The sequence below is a fragment of the Podarcis cretensis genome, assembly GCF_951804945.1.
Source record: "Podarcis cretensis genome assembly, chromosome: 5".
Lineage (NCBI taxonomy): Eukaryota > Metazoa > Chordata > Lepidosauria > Squamata > Lacertidae > Podarcis > Podarcis cretensis.
Window position 1 is genome coordinate 72,685,398 of NC_137174.1, and position 21,575 is coordinate 72,706,972.

Sequence of the window (21,575 nt, forward strand, 5' to 3'; positions counted from 1 at the left end):
TGTCATGTTTCAGTCCACATCAAACATTTAAATCATTCTTATGCCATTTTGAACAGTCACAGAGAATCCTGGTTACTGTAGTTTGTTAAGGGTGCAGGGAATTGTGGTTGTGTGGATTAATCACCATCAACCAACTACAGTTCCTAGAATTCCTTGGGGAAGGCCATGGCTGTTGAAGTAGTATAAGAGTGCTGTAATAAGAATGGGAAATTCATGGAAGGAAAGGCAGGCATCAGACCAAGGGAATAAGTGATCCTCATTGGAGAAATGTTAAGAACTCTTCCAGGGTCTCCTATAAACCAATGATGGCCAGGCTTATAATCTGAGAAAAAGCTCAAGCAAATCAATCCAAAAGATCTGAGGGTGCCGTACTTGAGCTTAGGTTAGGTATGTATTCAGGAGTGAAGAAAGGTTGAAAGATGGAGGTGATGGAAAATAGAGAACTAGAGCCAAATCATGGATCAGGAATCAAAAGCTAGAGGATAGGAGCCAGAGTCCAGAAAGGCAATTTGATAATGAAAGGTTGAGGCTAGGTTACAGTAGGGCAGATCTGTAGACTGCAACAGAACAAAGGCAAAACAAATAGGGATAAGGATGCACCGAGATGTCTGTTAAGTCTCTCATCCACAGTCATTTCCCAAGCAATCCTAGATGTGTCTATTCAGAAGGAAGTTCTACAGGGTTAAGTGAGGCTTATTCCCATGTAAGCATGTAGAGGATTGTAGCCATAGGTAGCTCTTGAACATGTGATGCAGGTAAGAGCTTGGAGGAGTGCAGCTGAAAACTGTAATTCCAAGCTCACTTCCTCGGAAGTACCTGCTATTAAATGAAAGTAAAACAGTTCTTTAAGTAGATGTGTTTAGGATCAGGGTGTTAGTTTTTATACTAGTATACTATAAAAATTTATGCAGATGTAAATGTGTGCAATAAAATATATTATTTCCACCAAAAAGACCTCACAGTCACAACAGCACAGCGGCATCTGTGAGGCAGTTGTACAGCGACTAACCAAACGTGGTTATTGGTAGACAAGCATTTTATCCTTATGGCTTCACTATGGCCTATCCCATGACAGGGTTCTCCAGGGTGATTAGTTTAGGATGCAGCAGATCTCCAGCTCAGGCAGCTGATTCCTGGCTCAAGCAGTGTTAAGTCCCCAGCCCCTGCTCAGTGGAAGAAGATATTCCAGAGAGGCTTTCTCATTTCAACTAGTGTAACTTTACACTGGCTTAACTTACATTGGCCTGCTTGGTGCTAGTTTCTTGTGCATAGGACTGCTTCCTGAATTTATTACGGCTTTTGAACCATGTTTTGTTTTTGTCTACTTAGCAAATAAAAAGAAATAAAACGTAAGTGCTTCATTCACTTTTTATAACGGCCTTTCATGTGATACCATTCAAACATCACAGTGAACTTACTTGGGACTACATGACAGTTGAATAAAATGAAGCTTATGGTAATAAGATATTAATATTACTTGTCAGCCTATGTGTATCTATAGGTTGGTTGTAACTTTATTGTGTAAGAGTCCAAGATCCTTCATAAGAGACTCACCTTTTCATATAATGGGGGGGGGGGGGAATTTGCTTTCTAAGACCTGGAGCAGAAATTATCATTTTAATCAAGTTCAGAAAATAAATGTGGCCCACACAGGATTGCTCAGTTGCTTTCCTGTGGCTCTTCTGCACCTGCTGTTGAAATCCTTGTGCCTTTCTTTTCTCCTTTGGTGTACATTTATGTTTGACTCAGGGCAACAATTTTATAGGGTATTTACTCATAAATGAAAAAATAAAATAAAACAATGATTAAAAGTGGCATGAAGCAAAAGTTTATGGCAGCATGGCAGACTGCCTGTAGTTTTGCCATTCCCTTGTGAAAGAAAAATAGAGAGCCTATTTATAATGTGCTATAAATAGAATGCCACTTCTTTCATCCAGCACACATTTCTCTTTTATCCACAACCACTGCTTTTTTGCCTTTCTGATATGTGAATTTGCTGGGGTTCACCCATGCGTCTTCTGTTTAAACTGTGTGTGTGAGAGAGGGAGACACCACACAGGACACTGTGAACAAAAGTACCGTGTTCTTTATCACCATCTCTTTTGTTACATCACAGATCGCTCTAGCCTTGTTGCCATGGTGACCACAATTTCATCAGATTCCCCCTCAAATGTTTGTATAGCCTTATACAGTATATTGCACTTACTGCAACTGTATAGTATCTTGTCTGTATACTGTATGCCCATAAATATGTATATTTATTCACCCATGTATGTATGTATAGTTTGTTTATATATCTGTATATGTATGTGTGTCTCTTCATAGTCTGTCTCTGAAATGTTTGACTTCCTCACAAACATTATATGTCTGCAAGTTATGATGAAGTATGGATGCCAGCACTCACTTTTGATAACTTATAACCTTCATTTTGTCTTGTTAAACAATGAAAATAAAAACTTCGTGTATTTTAAATGAGAATTTTAAAACAGTGGTTACTTTTCTTTTACTTTCAAGTGTGGCCCCTTGGGATAGGGTGGGGTCATTTGTTTTAGCAGCCTGTGTGTGGATTCTTGGTTCAGTTGTAGGGTGGACAGCTGGAATGATTCCCTCTTAAGAGCAAAGGTCTCAGCGTATCATTATTATGCATGGCATGAAAAAGGTAGATTAAAATATATATATATTTCTCCCTCTGTTATACCAGAACTCATGGATATCCAGTGCATTTGAAGGTTGGGAAATTTGGGACGAACCAAGGAATTATTTCTTCGCACAGCACATATTTAAACTATGGTATTCTCTCACTCCAGAGGCAGTGATGGCCACCAACCTTTGCTGGAAAAAGCAGGAGAAGGAAGTGCTCTTGTGCTTGGCTCCTGCTTGTGGGCTTCTCACAGGCCTCTGGTTGGCCACTGTGAGAACAGGATATTAGACTATATCTGCTATTGGTCCAATCCAGCAGGGCTCTGCTTATGGTCCCATGTTTATGTTCAGGGAGTGGAGAGCAACTGCCTGGGTTCAAGAAAGTGGCTTCCCAATGGCAAACAAGCCAGGGATCCTTAAAGAGGACAAGGCAGAACAGCAGAAAAACAAGTATCAGTGCTGTGGTATTAGACTGAAGGGTGGGAAAGCTGTACCATCTGTAGAGAATTGGCATAGAAACATTAAAAGGGGGTAAAGGGGACCCCTGACCATTAGGTCCAGTCGTGATAGACTCTGGGTTGCGATGCTCATCTCGCTTTATTGGCCGAGGGAGCCTGCGTACAGCTTCTGTACCTAGGCTCTATGGTTTAACCCATAGCACCACCCGTGTCCCATTTATAGAAACATTAGGGATGCCTCAATTTTAGTCCCTCACTGGGGGAATCTCAGTCTATCACTAGCTGTCCCATTATATCATTGCCCATACATGGACAGAGATGGAAAACTCAGATAAAAGAGGCGAATTCATAAAGCATAGGGCTTCTCCACAGGGTGTTGCATTTAGCCATCATTTCCTTCTCCTAGCCTTGGGCACCCTAGAGGGAAGCCTAAACACCATTCCCACACCTGGGTATTTTGGTCTTTGCTCTACTAGTTTGGGTTGTTTAGTTAAGCAGCAAGGGTTGTTACTCTTAAGTTCTCTTCTAACAAATAATGAAGGCCGCAGCCTTGTAGTTATATTCTTAGTTTTATATTCATTTCTTTTGCAAGGTTCATAATTACATGCTAGTTACCATGGGCTATAGGCACTGATATGTGTTTCAGATAATTAAAAGCAGACTCAATAAGCTATATCATGGTGTGACTTCTTGCAGCCAATAAGAATGGGCATTAAATAGTATTAATAGTATTGAGTTAGACTTGTTAGGGTTAGGCATTCTTGTTAAAATCAAAATGGTAAACAAATGAAACATTTCTAACCCTGATCATTGCTAAATTGAAGTTCATCCTGAGATATTTTCTGTTTCATAGGGCTGATGTTGGCAAATCACACATTGTTAAATTTGGCTTAATGTACAAAGGAATGTGGTTTGTAATATTTACCTTGGCCTCTTTGGATTTCCTTCATTCTGTTAGAATATGATACGTGCCTCTTTTCTTCTTCTTGGAACTGGGATAATTAGAGATTGCTGTGCATATGGGGCCAAGTTGGTCTAGGATCCCCAGCTCTTAATAATTTTATCTATGTCTGTAACCATGTCCCACTGTAACCCCACCCAAATCGAAAGCATGGCAGCAGTGAGTAACCCAAAGTCTCAATGAAAAGAATCCCAGATGTACTAGGTGTCAAAAATCTCATCATCTCAAAGTCAATGTTTCCGTCTTCATTTTAGCATGCTTGTCATTAAAAAAAGGAAAAAAATTGGGTGGATTGTGCTAAGATTGTTGATCATATTCACTGAGTAAAAATGCATTTAAGGTGATGGAATCTATCACAGTTCTCAACACGATCATTTTCACAGTCCCTGGTTAAGTAAATAATACATGGAAACTAGCTGTTGCCCTCCAGCTCATAATATGTTTCCATAGTGATGTTTGGCTCTGAGTACCACTCCACAGCCTCACTTTAACATCCTATTCCCCACACTGGACACCTGCCACAAAGAGGCTCCAGATGAAATCTTGGCCAGCCTCAATCCTGTTCTTACTGGACATACAGATGATCAGTAACACCAGACTTTACATTGGGCACATAAGTGCTTTGCTGGATTACAGCCTCTATTAGGAACTGTCTGTGCTAACATAAGACATATTTACTTTTTAAGGGTAATAACTTTCATTCAATTAGTGTTAATTTTATTATTTATCTTTGGGGACTTGGTCCAGCTGGATTGCTCTAACTGAACAATAAATTACGGCAGCCCTGTGTACCTTCTTTCTGGAAGGACAACACATTTTCACAAAAAGAGGTGGTGGGTGGTTGTTCTAAAATAATAATCAAAATCAAATCGAATCAAAATCCTTCTTTTGTGCAAGACCTTCCTTCTGCAGGTTAATTTTTTCTTCTTCATCTTCAGAAACTCAGTTGTAGCCTGTAGCTCATGGGGTTAGGAGGAAGTAGCTTAGAAGTATGGATTCTGGAAACCAACAACAACAAAATGAGTTGAGGATATGTTCCACCAGAGGTTCTTGGGAGTTCAGTCTGATCCAAATCTCTCTCGAGTTAATGAGATTCATTCTAGTGACTTAGAAGAAATTTTACTCAAGCCTTAAGTGTTGAAGGACACAGTCACTAGGGTAGGAAATTCTGCACTGGACAGTGCTTGGACTACTGTGTGTGCACAAGTTTACAAAGTGCTTCAGAATCCTGCCCTGCTCAGGTGGTCACAACAAAGCACTGATAATTGCTTGGGGGAGAAGAGCAGGGTTGTGTGTGCTTGTCCTGCCGCCACCATCACATCCCACCCAAAGGCTCTTAATGGGTTGAGCGCATATTGCCGCAGGGCAGCCTGCTGAATGCATGTTGACTCTTCCCAATGACTGCCTGTTTTAATAAAAAAAGTGAATGTAAATCTATTTCCACTGCTGTTCTTTTTAGCGCAAGAAATAAGCACAATGCCAACAGAACATTAGTTCCATGTTGGAAAATGCAGCTGACCTGTGAAGATAACTTCCAGATACTTTGTCTGGTCCTCCCCTGTTCCATGAGTCCCTTCACAGCATAACTTGTGGAACTCCAAATGCCAAGAATTATCTCCTCTTATTTTGTTCTGACAGAAGATGAAACTACTCCCATTTACTTCATTGTGCAGGAGGGAACTGAATTTACTGGCAGTGACTTACCTTGAGTCATGCTGCCTGCTGCTCTGTGACTCACTTCGATGTTAAGGATTTGTCACCTGAGGAGTGGGGAGAATCTTTCCTTTTTGCTTAATCCTGCATCCTTTTCAGATGTGGGATGCATCAATTTAATAAGCCTAAACATTCCCAGATGACAGAACAGTGATGAATTAAACCTTTAGGCCTCAGACATAAAACAATCTGTCCCTGTGTCATTCAAATGACTTCAGTATTTTGACATCTCGCGTGTGCTTCTTAATAATAATTATACTGTGACTATTCCCTTCTACAGCCTATTTTCTAGCCCTACTCAAGGGATGGAGATCCTGTGGTCCTTCAGGAAAGGTCCTAGAACAGATAATGTTCTAGTGTGATTACAAAGACCCAGCATCGGTTTCTCAATAACAAGTCATGCCAGACGAATCTCATTTCTTTTTCTGATACAGTTACAAGCTTGGTGGATCAGGGGAATGCTGTGGATGTAGTGTATCTTGATTTCAGTAAAGCTTCATATTTTTGTGGAGAAGCTGTAAAATGTGGGTTGTACAAGGTAACTGTTAGTTGGATCTGTAGCTGGTTAATTGACCAAACCCAAAGAGTGCTCACTAATCGTTTCTCATCAGCTTGAAAGAAGTGACAAGCAGATGTCGCAGGGTTCTCTCCTAGGCACACTGTTGTTCAACTATGTGAAAATGATTTAGGGGTCTTAGTAGACCACAAACTGAACATGAGCCAACAGTGTGAAGCAACAGCAACAAAAAGAGTGGGGGGGAGGCTAATGCTATTCTAGGCTCTATCAACAGAAGAATACTGTCTCAAATGAGGAAAGTCATAGTCTTGATCTATTCTACCTTGGTCAGACCACATCTGGAGTACTGTGTGTATTTCTGTCTGCCACAATTTAAGAAGGATATTTAAGGATATTCAGTTTAAGATGGACAAACGGGTATGTGTACAGAGGAGTTTCACCAAGATGATCAAGGGTCCGAAAACTACTACTTAAGCCTTATGAGGAATGGTTGAGGGAGTTGGGCATATTTAGCCTGGAAAAGAAGAGACTGACAGCCATCTTAAAATATCTAAAGGGCTGTCACATAGAGGATAAAGCAAACATGTTTTCTCCTGCTCTGGAGGGTAGAGCCCAAACCAATAGCTTCAAGTTACAAGAAAGGAGATTCTGACTAAACATCAGAAAGAACTTTCTGATGGTGAGCTGTTCAGCAGCGGAACTGGCTCCCTTGGAAGGTGGTGGTGGACTCTCCTTCCTTTGAGGTTTTAAAGCAGAGGTTAGATGGCCATCTGCCATGGATATTTTAGTCGAGATTCCGGCATTGCAGGGGGTTGCACTAGAGGGCCCTTCGGGTCCCTTCCAATTCTACAGTCTATGATGCTATGATTCTATTATTAGAACCCAGGGTTCATAATCTAACATGCTTCAAAAATCTGCAGGTAAATAGCCGAGACATCCCATATCTGTATAGATAATAGATTTGTACCAGAATTTGCTTATCTCATCAATATAATAGAAAAATGCATTCACCAGACATACTGAATCCAGGAATTTAAAGAATTCTGTGCCTGAATTGTTCAGTCAGAGTTGGCAAGTAGTGCCCTCACTTTTTCCGTCTTTACAGCAAACGGTAAGTGATTCCTTCAACAAGCCTCTCCTTTTTTTGTTTGCCTGATGACAGCTCTACAAAAAGTGAAAAGCATTGCACTTTTCAGGAAACTACCTTATGGGTTCCTTTATTTTTGGACACACGGGCCATTTCAAAACAACTGCATTTTTAATTAAATTCAGCCACCGCTTCTGTGCATCCTTTCATCTCACATTGGTTTGTCCATTTTGTTCCTGTGCAGCAATTGTGGAAAAGAACTTTGTTTTGATACGTAATGAGCTCCATGATCACACCGATATCATTTTATTTGGTTCTCCCCCATACCTACTCTAAATGTAGAATCAACCCCACTGCACACCCAGTAGGAGAGGGAAGAAACCCACCAGAACCAGGAGAGAACAACCACTTCCACAGCCTAGTAGCGTAAACAATTACAGTAAAGTAAGTGTGATAATGCAATACTGGGGGAAAGTATGGAAACACCTACTGAAGTGTGGGCATGTCTCAGTGACCAGAGCTTCAAATGCTGCCATATGCACAAAGAGGTGGGAAAGGCTTTTCTTCTGAGGAAAACTAAGAAGGATTTTTTTTTTTTTTGCGCTATGATCTCAACCACCTTGTCCCAGGGAGCTGCAGTTGGAAGGGTTTTTGCAGCACAATGGCTCAGCATTGATTTTAAAAAGTTCTACATGGAGAGAGAGAAAATGGAAGACAATCTGCCCCGTTTCTGCTGTGAACAGCAATGCGTTTGTTTGTTTGTTTATTTACTTGAGAATAACTCTGCAGCTGGGGGGAAACAGCAGTATCTTGCCCATCCACAAGGTAAAGCAGAATTAAAGTGCTGTGGAGCTGGGGGTGGGGGAATGAGAGGGGAACATGCTCCTACCCATCTTTAGGAGTTCCAGCACTGTGTCCTGGAATCACACGAGGTAAGGCTGAGGGGTCAAGTCAGCTAGCTCCGCCTCGACCATCATCATTCTGGTCATCCCCTACAACTTTTGGAGGTGATGAGAGTGACAGTGAGGAGAAGGGGGCTAGAACACTCGAACCCACAGCCTTTTCCTTCCCCTTGCAAGCTTGAAGAATGTGGTGCGGGAAGTTCTGAAGATAGCTAATGCTATACTATAACATAATAGATTGATTCATATTTAGGTACACTCTAACTGGAAGTTCCCCTTCTCAAGCTTCCATTGAACAAGAACTGCAGTGAAACCCAGCAAATGCTTCCATTTATTTCAGTGGGACTTGTGCAAATGCACTTTTTGTTCAATTAGGCACGGTGCATGTAATAAGTTTATTATTACAAAAGAGAATCAGCTGCTGAAGCAGAATCACATTCATATAATGATAAGGCTTTTGTCTTCTTCTTTTACTTTTATTAATATCATTTTTTCCACCTCCATAATCTATATTTTTGGTCACTTTTTCATTTTCAGAAAAAAAGGCGTTTTCTTATAGGTGTTTCCATATTTTTTTTCACTTGTGTTTTGTGTATTGACTTATTGACTTTGTGTACAGTGTTGACACCGTTTGTTTCTTGTGGTGCGTATTTGGTGCTTTCAGTGCTGAGAGGCACTAAAAGAAGATCTGCATATTGAAATGCTGATATTATTGCCTCCATTGAGAGTCACATTTTATTGAAACTAACTAGCCATAAATGTCTGAGTAGGAATGAACAATTTAATCAGCTAATCAGTGGACCTAATTTGATTAATTGCAGATTAAAAAGATGAAATTACATTTGAGATGTGCCCTCTGAAAGGATGCTGAGCACTGATAGCATTGTGGTAGACAAGCTTAGCACATCTCTTGATTGAGGAATTGCATTTTATCTAGTTTTCATTTAACAGACAAAATATATTTATTATTTAGTCATACAAAGGTTTGTCAGTTCTTACATACTATGTGATACTTTAATTGATGAACGAGTCAGTTAATTTGCTCAGAGGCAATAAAATTAATTGATTTAAAAACCCTTTAATTAGTCGACATTGCAGTGCCTGACATTTTTAAAAGCTCCTACTAATTCAGAGAAATATTAATTTTTTTGTCTTCCAAGCATTAACGGCACTCCTATTTCCTCTTCAGGAAATGATTGAATTGTGTAACCCTTCTTCAGAATGCAATGTTACTACCCAATAGTAAGAAAGAACACAGGCTTATTGTATTCCTCATCTTCTGACTGATTGACGTTGCAGCTGAGTATGTTATGCTCGGACATAACTGGGTGCTCGATGCAAGACCTGGTTCAATGTGAGCAAAGAATGATGGGGTTGGAACCAGTGGTGTGTGGTGAAATTTTCTGTAGGGGAACAGTTAGGGCCAGAGGCAGCAGACTGTGAGCATGATTGCGGGCGGTGGTGCTGCAGGGAACATCCTGACGTCCTGATGTCATGTGCGTGAGCATCGCACCTACTTCCCTAAGCCAAGCAGAAAATTCCCAGACTTTGGAAAGGAGGCACCAGGCCTCTGACAGGATGCTGGAGCCCTGCTGCCTTCTTCCCAAATCCAGGCAGGCTTTAGAAAGGTGGTGGGAGGGCTCTTGGACCCTGTAGAACATCAAGCCTCCCTCCCTAAGCTGGGCAGAAGCTTCCCAGGCTTTGGGAAGGAGGCGCTGGCTTTAATACTCTGCATTTGCCAGAAATATTTAAGGGACTAGCCTAGCCCCCTAGTCCACGGACCGCACGCCACTGGTTGGAACTGCCTGTGTAAATCAATTTAAAACAGCTCCCTCCTACATCCCTACCTCAATTCCCCAGCTTTCACACATCATGAGAACAGTCTTAATGCTATGGAAGGTATGGCCATTTTGTGGTTTCTGTTTACCAAAACCACTGTTTACCGAAATCTCAAGGCAGATGCAGAGGCACCCTGAGCCCTCTTCCATCGCTGTAATGCTGCAACACTGTAGTCATGTGTGGGGAAAGGGGGTTAAAGGGATATGTGCACTGCCTCTGCTTTACCTCATCAGCCGTCTCAGTGCCCTCCATGAATTTGGGGGCAACTATGTGAAGCTGGAGTCTCCTGCACTAATAAAGGATCCCCACACATTTTTTGACCCTGATTTTCTAGGGTTCTGACTATGGGCATATAGCCACCCACCAACCCATGGAGGGTGATGATAATGATGGAGGGATGGTGCAGTTAATGTGCTCACCTTGCAGGGCCACCCAATGATTAGTTTCATGGCACCTGAATGTGCCCTCGGTCATCGTTGACTACAGAACTGAGGGGGAATAAGCATGGTTGCCAAGGTGACCATCTGGTACCTGAACAATATTATGTTACCTTTAGTGAGCCCTTCAGAATCATCTTTACTCTTTGGTGGGCATCTATAGTTTTCTTTTGCTGTGATTTGGCACCCAACTGAATTTTGCCCTGTACTTAAACATTTGAAGAAGCTGTCAGATGGCTAATTGTGATCTTTTCATATGGGAACACATCGCTGGGAGGATTTTTACATGCTGAACACACATGTACACACACTCTCTATCTCTCTCTCACACACACACACTCACACATGCTGGAAGTCATAAAAATAAAGGGAAATTTGCCATACAAATGGAAACAAAGCATTGCTCCAGGGCAAAACTCTAAAAGATCAGTACTGAATGGGGGAAGACCAGTGGGGAGAGAGACTGAGGGAAAAGATGAGCAGAAGGCTGAGCTTCACCATTTTTTCTCCTTGAGAGAAGAAAGTTGCTGCTATGGCACATGGGCTCTTTGAATGAGAAGAGAAGTCTAGGGGACAGAACATAGGCTAGGTCTAGATCAGCTTCTCCTGTTTCCAGAAAATATTCTCCCCTGCAAAACTGAGGGGAGGCAGGAGGAGATATTTCTCCAAAATTATGGGGGGATAATTGTTGCTTACCATATTGATTATCACTTTGAAGTGCAGCCAGTGGGAAACTCTGAAGAGAGTCTTCTTCCACTCTCATTGGCTGCACTCCCCAGCATGTTTAGAGAACAACACACAGTGATGTGATATGACCTTGATCCAGGACTTTTTTCCAGCCAGAACTTGCCAGAACTCAGTTCCAATACCTCTCAGGTGGGCGCCATTGCCATTATAAGAGAACAAGGGAGGTGTTCATGGTGAGTTCTGGCACCTCTTTTTCTAGAAAAATAACACTGCCTTGATCCCTACCTTTTCCAGGCAATGTGCCACTATGTGAATCCTGATTTTTCAAAACAAAATAAAAAAAATTCCTTCCAGTAGCACCTTAAAGACCAACTAAGTTAGTTCTTGGTATGAGCTTTCGTGTGCATGCACACTTTTTCAGATACCTGATTTTTCAGAGTTGCAAAACATGCAAGGGTTTCTCCACAAGCACAGAAGGCTCCCCACTTCACAAGTTCACCCTCCAACTTAAGGAGGGTGACTGGAATAACAATGGAGACGAATCTAACACACTCGTTCCCACTGCCTCTCATGTGTGTTTAGTTAACTCGAAGAATGATGAAGATGGCTTCTGCATACAGAACTTCACTCACAATCTTTTCTTTGGTCTAAAGAAAATGGTTCATTACATGCACAAAATTTCCTGTATCACTTGAGTCAACAAGTGCGGAAACTGCATGATTGAATTCTCTCATTTTAAAACTCAGCGGATGTACAAAGAAAGAAAACACAAAGAATAATTTAGGGTTTTTTTAAAAATAAATAATAAAAAAGAAGACCTTACCCTTCTCTTTGGCATGTTAGTTTTCCCTTGTGTAAGGATTTTTCCTTCCAATGAGAAAAGTTCAAACAAGAAAACCCTACCACCATCTGCAGCCTTACATGGTTCCATTCAAGAACTGTTGTGTAAAGGAACATAGGAAGTGTGCCTTATACAAAGCCAGATTATTGATCCATCTGTCTCAGTATTGTCTACACTGGCGGCTAGTGGCTTTCCACTGTTTCAGGCAGGGGACATTTCCAGTGCTACTGGGAGATGCCTGGGTTTTGAACATGGGACATTCTGCATGGTAAGTAGGTACTGAACTGTCTAGCTATGGTCCTTTACCGTTCTAGTTATCAGCCCAAAATTTCTTATGTATATTTAACACAGAACTTGTGCCCATTTGTTGGTCTTGGGGATGAAAACCAAAGGTGCCTGATCGCATAGTTTCTGGTTTTCTTTCTTTGTTTCTCTTCCAGTGATTGCCGTAAGTATTTTGAAAATGCTTCTGAGAACCAGCACTACCACTTTGCCTGCAGTTAAACTCTTGTGCCTTTTTTAATAGGTGACATGTATGCAGTGGTTGCACGGAGACCATACAATGCTGGAAATGATTGAGAAAAAACGTTGCCTGTGCAAAGAAATCAAGGCACGGCAGAAATCCGAGAAAGGACTTTGCAAACAGGACAGCATGCCTATCTTGCCGAGTTGGAAGAAGAACACAGGGTCCAAGAAGTACAGCCCCCCTCCGTATTCCAAGCAACAAACCGTTTTCTGGGACACTGCAATATGATAGGAGCATGAGGGGCTATCTTCCGCACATTGCTAAAACATGCACTGTCAGCCTATCTTCCTAGTAAGGTGGTGGCTGGGACTTAATTTTCAGGTGAAGAACTACCTAGGGATAAAGCTTGCTAAAGCGGTACCCACCTGTCAATCAAAAGAAAAATCTATGTCTCCCACTAAATGAAGGCATGCACATTTTTGAGGATTCTTTGGGATCCAGAAAAAAATAGAAAGATGTAAATATTTTGCCAATCTCTTTAAAAAAAACTGAGACAATACACTATTTAAAATATAATGCAAACATGTATGAAGAATTTTACTCATAAACTGTTCTGTTTTCTATGTGTTACCTTTATGTTTTGGGGTTTGTTTTTGTTCTTTCTAAAAAACCAATTTAAAATTATCTCATAAGCCTACATTCTCTATCTTGACATAAGCATGTGGTTGTACATTTTTTATTTAACAGTAACAAACCGGTGCTAGGGATGTAGAAGTGAAATTAAATAATAATTTTAAAAGAACTCATTTGATTTCATTTTCTGTATACCGTTTGGCAGGAAGGTGGATGGAACTGCAAGCAATGCAGGTAAAACAGTATTCATTCAGATGTCGGAATTATGTTAACAATGTGTCATTTTTTTAAAAAAAAGTATATTTGCTATTGTAAAATTGTATTAACGTATTTACCAAGCGCGACTGCTTCGCAACCTCCTGCATCCTCCTGCATCAGCCTCGCTAACGTGGCTGGAGACTGTCTAATGGCTTATACCATAGGGCCCTGATCCAAAGACCTGTCTGTGCAGAAGCTGTGCAAGGATTTTTCCTGTCAAACAGCATTCAGTCCATTAGAGGGAACTGGTGGTAGGGAGAGGGTGTCTAAAATCAGCCCTGTACACGAACCCCCTCCCTCCAGATAGGTTGTCAGAGCTAACAACTCAGCTTAGTGACATGTTTGTATAGCAGATGCAGGAATATTGCATGTTGATATGGTGGGCAGGGGTTAAGCCTTGACCACATAACTTTGAGTAAACAATAATGCAAGAAGGATCTGCACAAAGAAATAGACTACTTCACATGGATCAACCGTCTGGATCAGGGTGAACGTCTTCAGCAAAACAGATCAAGTAGTTTAGCTAGAAATGTGAGTTAGCTTTGCTGCAGAAAGGTTATCTTCAACTGACAACTCTTCCTTCTATTCAGATGACTTGTGGAGACCAGGGTTCACTGTGATTAAGGAATTGTATACATCACATGATTCAGTTATCCTCTATTCATTTAGCAGGTTGAAATGGTGATAATGCAGCTCTAATTCCCATCCTCATTTGTCTTGGGTCCCTGAAAGTAAAGGTAACAAAAAAAGAAAATCCGTTCACAATGTTCACGTTACTTTTCTAATATATTGTATTTTGTGTCCAGTTATAGAATGAGTTAATGTGAAATCTCACTAAAGTCAATGAGAAAGGTTGACTTCATCTTGGAAAGTCTGACCCTTTGGATTGGGTCTGTAGAGCACATTTCTCTCAAGTAACCATTGTCGTATTCCTGGTTGATCCTGTAATTGGGTCATAGTCCTCTGTGACATCACACCCATCTTACTAGACTATAATGTCATGACCAAAGAATTATGACCTCTTGGTTTTAGCAGGAGAAAGAGATGGTTTATATGCTGTACATGAGGGTGAGATCTGTGCATTAAAGTATCTTCTAGAAGGCACTGTGTAGGATAAGATTTTTAAAAATCCATATTGCCGTAGAGTTGATGTGATCACATATATTTTATATATTTAAATTTTTATCGATGCTTCTAAAAGTTTGGCAGCATGAAAGGGTTCCTCTTTTAACAATCATTTTAAGAATATTATATTCTCTGAGAAGAAGGAAAAAAATGTATCATTTGAATTTATTGTCATATTGGCTTTTTCTTTTTTCTTTTAAAATGATATTGACAGCAGTGCCACAAGTGCAACTGCTGATCAATAAGACCAAAAATGAAACAAAATTTTAGTAGGTTATTTTGTAATCTATATTGATAAAATTGATTATTACTTTACCAATAGTAGTTTCTTTCCAGACAAATAAAAAAAATAAAGTTTTTAAATATTTTATAACTAATGTATATTTTGATGTCCAAATTGACAATTTCTGTATCAGATTTAAAAGAAGAAGTAGTGTGGGGGTCTATAAGTGTATATAGTAGTTACTCAAGCATCATTATTTATGTTCTATCCACAACATAAGGACATACACACACACACACACACACACACACACACACACATGCATATTGCCACTCTGCATATGCAGCAGCAAAAATGGGTATGTGATTCATTTGCTAGTTTACACCTGCTCACGTGTCTCAAGTCAGAAAACAAAGTACAAGCATGTTGGAAGCAATCCTTAATTTGTTAAAAGAAAATGTTATATGCAAAAGAAAGTACCGTTACATTCTTAGCAAAGAAAATGTTGAAATAGATACTTGGAAATACTGCAAAATTGTCACTTCTTTTGAAGTGTACAGGACTTCGCTTCTTAAGATAACCAGGAGCGGTCCAAGAATTTGTCCTCCTAAGAGTCATCCTGCTTCTCCTTCTGCACAAAGATGGCATTTAGCTTTGAAATTCCTTGGACGGGGATCAAGACTCCTGAAGGGCCTATAACCCTCACCTCCAAGGCACAGCAAGCACTATGACTCTTGAATTCTTTCTGACTTGGATTTGAATTGCAGTTGGAGAAGAACTTGTCTCCAGTTCACTAATCCTTCCTTCTATCCATCAAGCACCTCACTTGGTTAGAAACATAGGGATCTGCCTTACATCAAGTCAGACCACTGATCCATCTGGACCAGTGCTGTCCACATTAATTGGCAGCAGTTCTCCAGGGTTTCAGATGGGGGACATTTTCAGCCCTACCTGGAGGTGCCAACACCTGGGACCTTCTGCATGCAAAACTCATACTCTACCACTGAGCCACAGCCCTTCCACAACTTGCCACCAAGTCCCTCTGACTCACCTACTTGTTTCCACCTCCTCCCTCCACAAATGCAAGTGTCTCCAGCTTTAATCCTATGTGACACCCACCTTTCCATTTGCTCCAGTGATGGGAGAAAGGCAAGGAGGTCTCCAGATATCCATTCCCATTTGCTTATCTTGAGGCTGTTTAAGTTCTGGTGGCACAAGGGAGGAATTTTCCTCTTGTTGGGGATCTTTATGCAGACTTGGTGCTGATGCTGGCAGAAATGAGGAGCCGAGCATGAGGGATGCTGGGAAATGTGCTTTTCCCAGTGTCCCTAATAAGTATCAGGAGTGCTGAAAAAGGTGTGTTTCGAATGTTCCTGGTTTGCTTCTATGCCAGCATCAACACCAGGTACTGGGTAGGGGCAATGGGTGGAGAGAGAGTGTTCCTTCTCCTTAGCCATAAGAGCATGAGTGGCCACAAGGGAAATAGATGAATGGGAAATGGTTTTGGAGGTTCACGTGGGTGAAGTTAGGGGAATGACTTGAGCTCCCAATGGAAGCTTGATGTAGGCATATGTAACATGGAAAATCGAAATTCCAGTTTGCAGGGATCAGTTGCTTGGCTTGTTGAAGTCAGTCTGAGAAAGGCACTGCATCCCCATGTGCCATTCTGTAAACAATGTGCCATTTTAATGAATGCTGCTCTTAGCAACACAAATCAGCACCCTTGGACATGCCTGTATACTACCAAGCAAGTTTTTAAACCTTTCTTCAGCCCTAAAATGTCTAATCACACAAATATAATGTAAAGTGATCGTATCCACAGCTATTTGTAAAAAGATCTCAACAGCCAGGTCCTCTAACTCATGGTAAACTGACCTGTGTGTGGTGTTGTCATTCTGAAGTTATGTTGACTCAGCATGCAGTTTCATACATAGGAGTAACTTGCCTTAGCACATCTGTGATTATATATATATATATATAGCAGAGCTTTGTCAAGACCTCTTCCTTCCCCACCCTTAAGGTTCATGAAACGTTATCCCCCCTATAAAAACACAGGCAGATTTTCTGCTGCTTTTTTGGTGGGGGGTGAGGGAAAGAAATTATCTGAACGTTTTGGGGCATGCTTAGCAACATAGGACACTGCCTTATTCTGGGGTTGCTCCCTAATGACCTGTTTATGGAAGATTCATCTTGATTTGTTTGCAGGGAGATTAGACAACATTGGGTATTTAATGAGCAGTCATTCAGATTTGATTACAGGGTGATTAGATGAGGTTGTATCAAAGCAAGTGCTATCGCACACTTTCCAGAGCATTAAAAAAAAAAAAATTCCTCTATTGGGCAAGCACATATTACCCATTTGGACTTTGTAGGCATTCCTGTTCAATGCTCCAAAAATCCCTTGAAGCGTTTGACAGGAAAACATTGGAAAAACACAAATGGTTGGGGGATGAAGCCATCACTCTCCAAAATCACACATCATTCCTGAAAACACGAAAGTGGTGTCACTGATATAAGGAGATGGTGCTGCTCACAAAGAAATAGCATGCCTCCACTACTACCAAATCCTATTTAAGCATTTTCTTGATTCTCTCCTATTTCTGTACAGGGAGAATGACGAGGATTAGCATGGGGAGCTCATAAAAAGCTGTGTTTAAATATGCAATCTCTAACATCCAGGTCACACATATATACCCACACACTTATACTGACTGTATATATGAAAATGTTTGGTATGCACTTAACTTTGCTTTAAATTTCTAAAGTTCAACATTCTAGTGTAGCAATTTGTGTCAAGTGCACTGTGATTTCAAGAAAGCACAGTAAGGTCACAGGTCTTGTTAATTCTTGCACTAAAAATGTGTTTACGTATATTAGCAAATGTATGTTTCCTTTATTGCTCCCCTCCTTAATTTATAGCTGATGGTATTAAATAGTATGTTGGGTTTTTTTAAGCGGCCAATGGCCCTACATTTTTAAGCAACAGGGTTTTTAAAGGAAATGAAACCGTAACATGTCCATTCCAATGTAATATGTTTACCGATATTTTAAAACTGAATGTCATATTGCTTTTTCATATTTCATTAGAAATGTCAGGTATGTGCCTGAAATGTGTACGGAGTAGCTAGATGATAACTGTAATCATATATTAGCCATTTCTATATACACAGTATGAATACATATTTATTTCTTTTCATTTTTGTACTTGATTCTTTTTTTAAGTAAAATGTAACTAAATGTACTTTGATACTTCTGAAGTAATAAGATGTTGTTTGAAAATAAGTTTTGTTTCCTTTCGTGCATTGACAATATTTTACAATAACTTAGTGCTTATTTATTTGTGCGCCAGTGTAATTATAATAAAAGCAATAGTTTAAATATTCAGCCTTTTATCTCCAATTAATTATGCCAGGATTCAAGCTGGTTTGTCTGGAAGGAGCAAAATAAGAGGATAAATAAAACCTTAAGCCTTTTACACATATTCAGATGCAATATTTATTTTTGTGGTTCAACAATCCCATTTTCCCAGAGAACTCTGGAAATTGTAGCTGTTTGAGGGGAATAGGGTTCTCCTAACCCCATTTCTCCTAATGCTACTCTCAGTACTCTTAACAAACTACAGTGTATACAGGCTGAAGTGACAGCACTGGATCCATGGTAACCTCCAGGCTACAAACCTGTTCTCTCAGGGGAAGAGCAACTTCATCTAGAACAGGTTGATCACCCAGTTCTCAACCCCATGAACTACATACAAACAATGTCTCCATCTTGTTAGGATTTAGCTCTAGTTTATTGGTCCTCATCCAACCCATAACTGCATGCAGGCACCAGTCAAGCACCTAGACAGCTCCATCTGGTTTAGTTAGTATAGAGAAGTAGAGTGGGATGTCTTCTACATGTTGATGACACCAAGCCCCAGAAGACCACCCCCAAAAGATTCATATCAATATTAAGTATCTGGAGGGCATCAGGTTGAGGAAGGGTGGTTTAAAGAGACTGTATATGTCCTGTTCCCCAAGGGTTTTGTCTTCTGCAGCACAGCACACACTTAATGGTTTAAAATGTAAATATTCCACAAGGTGAAGATTTGTTTGAGGCCCAAATCTGTCTGGGGAAAACAATAACATGCACTTGCCAAGACCAGAGGACTGAAGACCTACATGGGCAACAGGCAGACTGACACTTGTTTCCAGTGAGAGAGTAAATACTGTCCCTTCTAATGGCAACTGGCTTCAGTGATGTTCATGGGGAATTGCATCTCTCCCCAGTACTTTCTTGTCAGAAGTGCTTTGCCAGATTCCCTGCTGGTGGGTTGCTTTTCCTTACAGGAACGTGGGGCGGTTGAGATAGTAAGTCGTTTAACTTCATGCAAACATACCATATGATCACTAGGTACTTAGAAAATGCTATGTAAGACATATAGTTGGCATTTGAGAAGCACAGAGCTCACAAAGCCTTTGCGCAGAGCTTCCTGAATGCTCAGCAAGCAGCTGATTTCAGCTTAACTTAATACTGTTATTGCTATAACTTGTTCTCCAGGGCAAGATGGTTTGAGCATACAACACCAATCCTGGCCCTACTGCACCAGCTGCCAATTAGTTTCCGGGTCCAATTCAAAGTGCTGGTTTTAACCTCACAACTTTATACCACAACACCTCAAGGGCTGCCTCTCTCCATATGAACTGACCCGGAACCAGTGATCACCATCTGAAGCTGTTCATGTGCCTCCTCTATGAGAGTTCTAGAGGGTGGCACCACGAGAATAGGCCTTTTCTACAGTGGCTCCCTGTTTGTGGAATGCTCTCCCCAGAGAGGCTGACCTGGCAACCTAATTATATCTCTTTAGGTGCCAGGCAAAACCTTTCCTCTATAACCAGGCATTTTGCCTTTAACTATCTGTTGCCTTTTAAAAGTAACCGGGATGTTTTTAAATGTATTTCTTTTTTCCACTTGGTTTTAATGTATCTATGTGTAGTTTTTGGTCTGCCTGTTCATTTTGTTCTGAGTCACTTTGGGCTGCCACAGGAAATATAAAGTGACAAAAAAAATCCAATAATGTCTTTATTGCTACTGTTAATAAAGCCAGTGTGGTGTAGTGGTTAAGAGCGGTGGACTCGTAATCTGGTAAACAGGGTTCACGTCTCCGCTCTTCCACATGCAGCTGCTGGTTGACCTTGGGCTAGTCACACTTCTTTGAAGTCTCTCAGCCCCACTCACCTCACAGAGTGTTTGTTGTGGGGGAGGAAGGGAAAGGAGAATGTTAGCCGCTTTGAGACTCCTTAGGGTAGTGATAAAGCAGGATATCAAATCCAAACTCTTCTTCTTCTTCTTCTTCTTCTTCTTCTTCTTCTTCTTCTTCTTCTTCTTCTTCTTCATATTACCTAAACCTTGAGTACTACTGCTATTACTACTCAACATTTGAACCTGCTAATGTGCTAGAACTTTTTCTTTATATACATTCCCCGTGTTTTCCTTTGTATCGGCCCACTGTACAGCTTTCAATGGCAACAGATGGAGAATGTGAGTTCCTGCCTTGGAAGGTTGGTCCCCTCCAGAATTTCTTTCCGCTTCTGTCCTCAAGGTCCTTCTTCCAAAGTGCATTTGTCTTTCAACACTAAACTTTGGGGGAGAGAGAAAAGTGATGGTGAGGAACCCAGACAGAATGCTGACACAGAACTTTGATTTTGACAGGATGTCTTCTGTCCTCAAACACACCATACCTCAAGTTAAGAGCACTGGATAATGTGAAAGAGAAGAATAATTAATGGTGCATTCACCGTGCCACTAAGCTCTGAAGAACTACCTCTTCAGATTTACCTTAGGCAGAGAATATTATACAAAGGGTTGATTTATCTTTGGATGAGCCTGGGTTGGCTGGCTCAAATTGCCAGAGATAAATCTCGGCTTTAATAAAAGTTCAATAGCAGCCAGTTCCCCATATTTTACCAACAATTCAGAAATATCAGAGGTCTTGGCCTTCGATAATATCTTCTTTCTGCATCATAATTGCCACTTTCCATCCTTTGCCTGTATTATGGACGAGCATTATTCAACTTTCCAGGGCAGTATTTTTAAAAACTCTTTAACATGGATCAACACACAATTACCTTGTTGAACTTTCTTTCCTCAAAACAAAACCCAAAAGAAAAAATGCACTCCCTTTAATGAAACTAAGCCAATGAAGGAAAATATCTGGCTGGAACAAGGATAAAGGTAAAGGTAAAGGTACCCCTGCCCATACGGGCCAGTCTTGACAGACTCTGGGGTTGTGCGCCCATCTCACTTAAGAGGCCAGGGGCCAGCGCTGTCCGGAGACACTTCCGGGTCATGTGGCCAGCGTGACATCACTGCTCTGGCGAGCCAGAGCCGCACACGGAAACGCCGTTTACCTTCCCGCTGGTAAGCGGTCCCTATTTATCTACTTGCACCCGGAGGTGCTTTCGAACTGCTAGGTTGGCAGGCGCTGGGACCGAGCAGCGGGAGCGCACCCCACCGCAGGGATTCAAACCGCCGACCTTTCGATCGGCAAGCCCTAGGCGCTGAGGCTTTAACCCACAGCGCCACCTGCATACCGGAACAAGGATAGTGTACCAATAATTCTCCTGATAGGTCTATTTTGATTACAGCTTGACCCATTCTTGTGTTGGTTTCTGTTTAGGTTTTAATGTCACATAATGCTTGCTCCCCATACCCTTGACCATTTTTCTCTGTAGTTTATACATAATGTCATTATGGACCAGAAGCATGAAAGTTTGTACATTATGATAAACGAGAACCTGGCTGGGTGG

At 41.0% G+C, this 21,575-nt stretch overlaps 1 protein-coding gene across 5 annotated transcripts in view; it reads left to right on the forward strand.

Moving 5' to 3' along the window:
* The window catches only part of NYAP2 (neuronal tyrosine-phosphorylated phosphoinositide-3-kinase adaptor 2), a 142,812-nt gene extending 129,649 nt beyond the window's left edge, over nt 1-13,163 (forward strand). For 3 of the 5 annotated variants that reach the window (XM_079975871.1, XM_079975873.1, XM_079975872.1), the window contains 2 exons: nt 7,719-7,820; nt 12,609-13,163. In XM_079975871.1, coding sequence (XP_079831997.1) covers nt 7,719-7,820; nt 12,609-12,836 — 330 coding nt within the window. In that variant the 3' untranslated portion in view covers nt 12,837-13,163. The remainder of the gene's footprint in view (nt 1-7,718; nt 7,821-12,608) is intronic. The other 2 variants (XM_079975874.1, XM_079975875.1) reach the window with 1 other exon arrangement.
* The last annotated feature ends 8,412 nt before the right edge of the window (nt 13,164-21,575 follow it).